This window comes from Penaeus japonicus, unplaced genomic scaffold (assembly GCF_977035675.1).
Source record: "Penaeus japonicus unplaced genomic scaffold, GWHDUDI00000001_assembly GWHDUDI00000014, whole genome shotgun sequence".
NCBI lineage: Eukaryota > Metazoa > Arthropoda > Malacostraca > Decapoda > Penaeidae > Penaeus > Penaeus japonicus.
In genome coordinates, this window is record NW_028234416.1 from 25,684,153 (window position 1) to 25,694,152 (window position 10,000).

The window sequence follows — 10,000 nt, forward strand, 5'->3', positions numbered from 1 at the left end:
AAGTGGATCATTAATTTAACTGACATATTCGCCCCTAATATTATTTATAATTAATGGAGATTGGTTGCGATTCAAATCATGAATTCTTATATATCATAAGTTTATATCATAAATACGGGCATTTTATAAAATCGATTTCTGTCATGTATTTATTCTTTATTAGTGTTTGAATGAGGTCCATGATATCATTTAAGAAAATAAACACAAACACACACACGCAAACTACTTTTAATCTCATGTGTGTGCTAGTATCTCCAAGTCAGTGACGTTTTGTGTGTGTGTGTGTGTGTATATATATATATATATATATATATATATATATATATATACATATATATACATATATATATTCAAGTATTCATTTGCATAATCTAAGTCAAATACCAAAGCAATTAGTTCCAAGCAGCTCGAGGCAACGCTCGTGTTTGGGAGGAGATCCAGTCACAAGCAAGACAGCACAACTATAATGAACATGACAGTTTAATCGTAATGGGCGAGAGGAACTACAGAACTTCAGGGATTTCGTTTCATCTCGTTTTCGTTTTGTTTTGGTTTGCTTCTTTGCTAGAGGATTCCAGAACTTGTGGGATTTCTTTTCGTTTCATTTCGTTTTGGTTTTGCTGCATTACCAGAGGGATTCCAGAACTTTTTATTTTATTTTCGTTTCGTTTGGGTGTGTTGTATTGTGTAGGGATTTCATTTCTACATCTAGTACGTTTTTATTTCGTTTTCGTTTCCTTTTGGAGTATGTCAATGTGAGAGGGATTATAGTACTTCCAGAACCTTGTTTTGCTTCAAGTTAGTGTTTCGTATTTTGAGAAGAACTCATTTCACCAATCGTTGATCTGGTGCATTTTGGGTTGACTCAAGAACTTTCGTTTCGTTCCGTTATGAATTGTGGTCGGTTTCATAGTAGAAGAAGTCGTTTCATTTCATTTCATCGTGATCTTACATTGCAAAAGGGATTTCAAAATAAGGATTTTACTTCAGTACGTATTGTATTGATTAGTTAGCTGTATTAGGGGAGGAACTCCAGAAAGTCGATGGTTTCTTTTCCTTTTGGTTTGTTGTATTGTGAGAAGGATTCTAGAAGTCCAGAGAGATTCATTTATTTCGATGTCGTTTCGTCTTGGTCTGTTGTATCACGAAAGGAACTCAATTCTAGGGTTTCGTTTCCCGGTGGTCTGACTTCACGAGAGGAGTCAAAGTCTCCGTTTTGTTCCATTGTATTTCCTTTTAGTCTAATCCAGAGAGAAAGGATATCAAAAAGGAAAATGATTCTGTTTCATTCCATGTCCTTTAGGGATTCTGAAATAACGAAGGATTAGTTTCATTTTTGTTTGTTTGTTTGTTTTTTTGTCTGACGCATTATGAGAGAGACTAAAAAATCCAAGGATTTGGTTTCATTTCGTTTGAGTTTTGCTTTCGAGTTGTAGTTTGAGAGGGATTCTAAAACGTCAAGGATTTCACTGTGAGAGAAGTTCAGTGATTTAAAGGATTTTATTCTCGTTTCGTTGTGAAGGGAACCAAATATTTTAAGGATTTCATCATGTTTCGTTTTTGAATTGTAAGAGGGACTTCTGACTTTCTTTGATTTCGTCTGATGGTCATTTCCCTATCGTTTCGTTATGACTATTGCATTACATATCACTGTGATGTTTAGGCGATACAATATGAAATAGAACCATGACTACTAAAGATATTTCATTTTCTTTCTTAATTCATACATTCGTTCTTGAGAAAAGATGCATGCATATCCGTTTCTGAAAAAGGAGGAGAATGTATGATTTAATTTCCGCTTCGTGTGGATTTCAGTAACAATTACCTGAATTGATAAGATTGAACAGAATGAAATTTAAAGCTTATTTGCATTTCGGACAAATTGGACATACATGCATTTTCTTGCCTTCGCATGAAATGATGATAATGATTATAACCTAATAATAATGAGGAAAATTATGGTGATAATGACAACAGCAATGGTGATGATTAAGATGGACATATCAATTAACTACCTAAGAAATTGATATATGAACGAATAATGTAATAAAAAAGAGTAGATGAAGTATTAGATATGTAATATGTTGATAATGATTGAGCTCAACTATGCCAACGATAACAAAATTGATTATGATAATGATTATAATACCACTAATAAGAGGGATAACAATAATGATAATGATGAGAAACATTGTAATGATAATAATCTTAATGATAATGAAAATTACATTGATAAGAAAAGTGATTATAATATTAATCATTATGAAAATGATCAAAAATGAAAATAGCAGTATATCAAATAACATCAATAGCGATAAAATTCATAAAATATATCATAATAATGATGGCAATAATAATAACAATTATGTCTATGATGATAGCCATCATTATTAGGATAATAACAGATAATAGTAACAACAACAATAGTAATGATGATACATAAGAACAAAATAACATCAATAATATAAATGGCAATGATATTAATGCAAATAAAGTCAAAATGCGCGAAAAAGCAGGTGTCTGTACAGACTTGCGCGGCGGGACTGAGTCTGGCAAGGAGATTACGAGGGTCGCGGGCGGAAGATTAACTTGGAGCGAGTGTTTCAGGGAGATTTCAGCAAGCTCCTAGTCTCCCAGGATAACCCTTTCCTTGCTCACTTCCGCCTTTCTCATTTTCTCTGATTTTCTTTTTCAGCTTTTTTTTCTCTCTCTCTTTTTATTTCTTTCGGTTTCTCTTTTTATATTTCGTTTTTTCTTTCTTTTTTTCTGTCTTTTTTTTTCTATCTATCTTTTTCTTTCTCTGTCTCTTTCTTTCTTTTTCTTTCTCTCTCTCTCTTTCTCTGTCTTTCTCTCTCTCTCTCTCTCTCTCTCTCTCTCTCTCACTCTGATCCCTCTATCCATTTCCTTCTTTCTGTGTCTCACATTTTTATTCCCACTATATTGCTGACTTATATTTCATCTCTTATTTTCTGATATTCTTATTTTTTCATATTTCTTCTCTCTATTCTACTTTGTTATCTGACTATTTTTAGGGGAGTTATATGTCCTTTTTAGGGGATCTATGTGTCTTTTTTTAAGAAGAGTTATATGTCCTTTATAGGGGAGTTTTAGTTTCCTTTTTAGATGAGTTATGTGTTCTTTTTAGGGGAGCTATGTGTCCTTTTTAGGAAAGTTATGTGTTCTTTTTAGGGGACGTCTATCCTTTTTAGGGGAGTTATATGTCCTTTTTAGGGGAGCTAAGTGTCCTTTTTAGGGTAGCTTTCTGTTCTTTTTAGGGGACGTCTATCCTTTTTAGGGGAGTTATATGTCCTTTTTAGGGGAGTTCTTTGTCTTTTTTTTTTTAAAGGGGCGTTATATATCCTTTTTAGTGTAGTTCTATGGTCTTTTAGGGAAGTTATATACCCTTTTTAGGAGAGTTCTGTGTTCCTTTTAGGGGAAGTCTGTGTTCTTTTAAGGGGATTACTCTGTTCTTTCTTAGGGGAGTTCTGTGTCCATCTTAGGGGAGTTATGTGTCCTTTTTAGGAGAGTGGTGTGTCCTTTTTAGCGGAATTGTGTCCTTTTTAGGAGATTTATATGTCTTTTTTAGGAGAGTTATGTTTTTTTTTTTGTTTTGTTTTTTTTGCTTTCTGTATCATTGCTTATTCATTTTCTCCTACTCTTTCTCGTTTTTTTCTTTTCTTCTCTTTGTTTATTTCGTTTTTCTTCTTGTATCTTTCTCTGTTGCTGGACTTCCTTTTTTCGCTTTTTCTTGCCCTTTCATCGTTCGTTTCGCGTCTCTTTTATTGTACTAATATGCTTTCTCTCTTACACACAAGCATACACACGCTCATGCAAACAGACACACACAAACAAACACACAGAAACAAACAAACACAAACACACTCACAAAAAGAAATAACAGCTCCCCCCACCCCCCACCCCTCCGCCCCCATTAGAGCTCTACATTTCACTTTAATCCCTCGTTTTCTGTAATACTATTTTTCTTCAGACTGTAATTCAATGATCTACAAATCGATGAACAATTAAGCTGCATTGCTCTTTTGGCTAATTCTCTTTTGAATATTCCTTAACTTCATTTTCAGGATTCGGAGCTCCCGTTTCATGAGCGTGATGACCGAATCATTCCAATCCTGAATCAGAGTGAAGCTGGACTCGTCAGCTGATTTCTCGGTGAAAGGGATTAACGGCGAGAGCTAATCTGTCTGTGTTAATGCTGCACGTCGCTCGAGCATAATGCCTGTGAATGGATGGACCCGTTGGAAAAACACGTTGCTTGTTTTCTCTTCGGGTTTGTCTGTCTGTATCTTTTCTCTCCTGGTATTTGTTTTGTTTTTTTCTATTTCTTTCTTTCTAGCTTTTGATTTATCCGTCACTCTCTCTTTCTTATTCTCTCTCTTTTTTTTCTCTTTTTTTTTTTGCTTGCTTGCTTGCTTGCTTTCTCAATCTCTCTTTTCTTTCTTTCCTTTTCCCTCTCCCTCTCTTTCTTTCTTTTTGTCTCTATACATCTATATATAGGCGAAAGGTATGAATGACACTGAATATCTAAATAACGCCTGGGATGTATTTGCCAGTTTTTCGATGGGTTTCTAAACCGTTCAAATATATCTCTTGCGTTGTTAAGCTGTTCAGTCTCATTCATACGTTTCTTCTGCATTTGTTGCAATGAACTTCTTTCATATATATATGTGTATTTCTCACACACACACCACTTAATATTATATGTATGTTTAATATATATTACTATACACATATATATATATATATATGTGTGTATGTGTACACACACACACACATATATATATGTATGTATATATATATATATGTATATATATATATAATGTATATATATATACATATTTACACAAATATGTATCTCTCTCTCTCTCTCTCAAAGTCTCAGCCTTGTTATTTTCTTTTGCGTCTTTTCTTGGAAAAGGAGAAGGTGGCTCTTTGATTTCTCTATTTATGATTATTTCTAAATCGCTTTCTTTGCTTCCTTCTTTTTTTCTCGACTTCTCATTGTCTTTCGTTATATCGGCTTCACTCTGACATCGTTTTCTTTTTCTCCTATCTCTTCTTTCTTATATTTTCCCTCTTTCTGCTTCTGGATGTATCCTTTGAAAAATTAACACTGCTTTTCCTCTTTGTTTCATATTTTTCGTCCTTTGTTTTTCTCTCTTTTGCTCTCTCTCTCTCTTTTTCTTCCTTCCTTCTTCCCACGTCTTCATACATCCCTAACTGGATGTCTACTATCCTTGTTCCTCCCTCCCCTTCTTCCCTTTTCATCCTCCTTTACTCCCCTATCAAGTCTTTTCCCTGGAACATCCACTTCCTATATCCTCATTCCACCCTCCATCCTCCACCCTGACACCCCGACCCCTGCATCCCCCTACAGCGAGCATGACACCTGACAGGCTATCCTGTAACTCCTTGACTTTTTTCCACTTTGTAAACTCCCACCGAAACATTAGCAATTCCGGTGATTTCGACCATAAGCTGACCAATTATCAGCTGTTCCTTGACCCTATACATAAATCTCAACAGGGCTATCTCATCCCCCCCCCCCTCCTCTTCTTCTTCCTACCACGCAACTTAGAGCTGGTAGTCTCCTTCCTATCTCCCTGTGGACCCAATATCCAGGTGTCGTGAATAAGCTATAAAACTATGACTAACTTTAAGCCTCCTGCTGGTCGCTGTGACTATTTCGCACCTGGTGGCAGCGTCGGGATTATCTGAAAAGTGTACGATGCTCCCCGCTATTACTCTCTACTAAGAGGTAATAGTCAGGAACAATGTTACGATGCATTTCGTAGTTCCTTTCTTGGAGGTGTATTATCGCATAAACTCGTTTTCGACCTAAGCGACACTTCCCTCTTGCCCATCCTTACACCCAACCCTTATCTTCACCTTTAACCCCCATCCTACATCCCCCTTGCCCCTTGACTCCGATTCCCATCACTGCCAAGCCCGTGTCAATATCCGATCCTTCCCCAGGCCCCGTCCTCTCTCTCCAACTTCCTCATCCCTAACCCTCCCACCCTCCCTAACCCCTTCCACCTTGCCCCACTCCCTCCACCCCCTCCCCTCCATACTCCCCACTCCCTCTGCCACCCCCACTCCCCCAACCACTCACCTTAATCATAGCCTTGAGGAGGGAGTAGCGCGTGAACACATTCCACGTGCTCTTGCTATGATTGTACTGCGTGTGGAGTGTGAGGAGGGCCGTGCGGGCGGTGTCGTAGGAGTCCTCCATGCGAGTCCGGACGGCGCGGAGGCGGTGGTTGGTGGCGATGGCGTCGTCTCGGGTCTCGCCGTCGGCTGGGGGGGAGAAGGGGGAGGGTGAGTGCCGGGTGGGTGGCGGGTGGGGGAGACGGTTTTTGGGAGCGAAGAGGAATAGTTGGGGGAGTCAAGTCAAGTAAATACGTTTGTTGATGTAATGCATATATATATATATATATATATATATATATATATATATATACACATGTGTGTGTGTGCGTGTGCGCGCGCGCGCCTGTGTGTGTGTGTACGTGTGTGTGTTTGTTTGTGTGTACATATACACACAAACACACACACACACACACACACATATATATATATATATATATATATATATGTATATATATGTATATATAAATATATGTATACATATATATATATATATATATATACATACATACATACATATGCATACATACATACATACATGTACATATATGTATATATATATATATATACACATACATACATATATATATGTATGTATATATATATATATATATATATATATATACATACATACATACATATATATATATATATATATATATATATATATATATATATATACGTGTGTGTGTTTGTGTGAGTGTGTGTGAATGTTACAAGAACAGACCAAGAGAGAAAGGGGAGGAGAGAAGGCGACACAAAGAGAAAAGGCGAGAAGTAGAGCAAGGAGATTAGTGACTGAATCGTAACATTATTAAGTGATATCAGGAAGGGAGAGTGATTAGAAGGGCAGATTGGCAAAGGGGACACAGGAAGAGATAAACAGAGAGAGAGAGGGAAAGGAGGTTGGGTGAGAAAGAAAGATTGAGAGAAAGTGAGATAGAGACAGACAGAGAGAGGCAGAGACAGATGAGACAAAAAAAAAGAAGTGAAACAAAGCATAAAAAAGTAAGTCAGGCATGGAAGGAGAAAGGATAGATCATCAAATGCTTTTGTGATAATCCAAAAAAAAGAGAGAGAAAAAAAATAAGAATAAGTAGAGAAGTGATGACTGAAGGAGATAAGTGATCCCAAAGAAAGAAAAAATGCTTTTCAATCTTACCAGTTGTAACACTTGTCAGAGAAACTTTAAAAAGTTGCGTAATTCTATGCATTAGATATTGCTCTAACTGTCAAACTTTTCAAGAAATGGCAACAAAATAGATCAATGTTATATTGAACAATCATCAAATATATCTATGAGACTTTCTCGTGAAAATGCACAATCGTAAAACAGATAGATACATAAGCACACACATACTCATAAACGCATGCACACACACACACAAACACACTAACACACAGACATATATATATGTAATATATATATATATATATAATATATATATATATATGCATGTATATATATATATATATATATATATATATATATATATATATATATATATATATATACATATATATATATATATATATATACATATATATACATGCATATATATATGTATATATATATATATTATATTATATATATACGTATATATAGATAGATATACATGTATGTAAGTAAATATGTGTGTGTATATATATATATATATATATATATATATACATATAAACATACACATTCTTATGTAACAAAAGTGGGAAACGAAGGGGGTATTTGTACGCTTGTAAATAAACATGATATATCTCGCACAAGACACAAGTAAGAAGAGCCAGTAACACTTGAGTACAAGTTCAGGTAGCAGGTTAATCGTTACCAATTCATGTCAGAACAATTAACCCAAAGAGGAAAAGAAATCAAAACACGTATGAAAGGAAGTCACAAAGTAACTATTCAATCAAGTAAACAATATTCGTTTTAGAGATAAATTTTAGATTCCAGGCAAACCTTACTTATACATAAGGTATAAAGATAAGGTATAAAGATAAGTATCAAACCTAGCCGAGTAAAGGATTATCTGGCTCTCTCATAGCTGAAGTTTATAATACGAAGGAAGTTCAAAGGAAGTCTTTCCATCGACGCTCGAGTAATCCAATAACCCAGCGGGCGCTTACTCGCGAGTTGCTGTGGCGCGTATGGGAACTGCTCGATATTTTCTGTCGCTTTGAATACGTTTCGCCGGCCTCTCTCCCTCTCACTTTCTCTTTCTATATCTATGTATGTATATATATATATATATTCATTTATATATATATATATATATATATATATATATATATATAAACACACACATATATATGTGTGTATACATATATATGTATACATATATATATATATATATATATATATATATATATATATATATATATATATGTATGTTTACATATTTATAAATATATACATAAATATACATGTATATATATATATATATATATATATATATATATATATATATATACATATATATATATATATAAATAATTATATCTGAAAAAAAAAACATGAAACGGAAAGCAATATCCGACGCTTTATCACACATGAGAATTATTCACAATATACAAAAATCTTGAACAGAAGTATCCTATATTCAATAAATATCATTTACGACACATATGAAATGCATGACTTTACTGAGCAGAAATTATTACGAGTTGATACCCAAGTGGACCGGCCATTATTCACGTGTCGGGCGCGGAATGAAATATGGCAGCCTTTAATATTTTGATAAATGCCCTTGTCTTTCACGTATTCCATTGCATGGATGATTTTATGATTATTTATCTCTCTCTCTCTTTCTATCTCCCTTTCCCTCCTTTCTCTCTCTCCCTTTCCCTCCTTTCTCTCCCTCGTCCCTGTCTCTCAGCAACTCATGCCCCCCTTTCAAGCAACGAGAGAGAAAGGAAAACAATGCTCTCTGCTCTTGAGTGATGCTGAGGACTGTTGCATCATTCAAGACGGTCATGCTCTTTGGCATTCATTGCTCTGAGAAGCTGAGTAGGTCAATATGACAACGAGTGAGTGAATGGACGCTAAATGGAAGAGTGTGCAGGTTCTTGGATGCATAACTGGATGAATAACTGGGTGAATGTAAAGTTGTGTGATTGTGTGGATTAGTGTGTTGATCAGAAGTGCATGAGTTTATCAATGAATAAATTTATGAATGAGTGTGATTCTGTATACTAACACTATAGGAATGATATATTAAAAGGCAGGGACGAATCCATAAGAAGTTAAATATCTACAGGTAAGAAAACGGATGAGGGAAAAATGAGAGAGGAAGAAGAAAAACAAATGCGCATAAAAGATGGTGATGGTTATTTTATGTGTGATACTTAATAAGAAAGATTTATTTTTTTTCAAAATTAATTGATAACAAATGAGCTATGTAGAGCAAATATATCTAGTTTGAGAAATGCAAGAATGAATAATACTTAAGCTAAACTAAGAAGTCGACAGAACAGAAATACGAAAAAAAAAAGATATTTTGGAATATTACTGAATAATCTGGCTAATTAATACAAAGAAAAAATAGACGGAAAAAAAGCCTTTCCCTCAAAATATCCCATATTTGTTTCCCTCCTGAAAAGGATTTTTTTTCAATTCGAAACGCTGTGAATTCGGCGTTCCTTTCCAGATTTCCCATTGCTTCTTTACATATATTTGCATCAATTTCATCCTTACTTATTTACATATTTTCTTATATATTTTCAACCTCTACACATTTTCCTTTCCTTCATTTTCATTCTTTTATCTCACGTCTTTTAATATAGTCCAAATCTTAACGTGGCTGTGGGTCATTTCACATCATTGCATTTCATGACGCTG

At 35.0% G+C, this 10,000-nt stretch overlaps 1 protein-coding gene across 1 annotated transcript in view; it reads right to left on the bottom strand.

Moving 5' to 3' along the window:
• Positions 1-10,000, bottom strand: part of LOC122251788 (uncharacterized) — a 289,428-nt gene that overhangs the window by 18,111 nt on the left and 261,317 nt on the right. Inside the window, exon 4 of the mRNA XM_043013907.2 lies at positions 6,134-6,318. Within this exon, the coding sequence (XP_042869841.2) occupies positions 6,134-6,318 (185 nt within the window). The remainder of the gene's footprint in view (positions 1-6,133; positions 6,319-10,000) is intronic.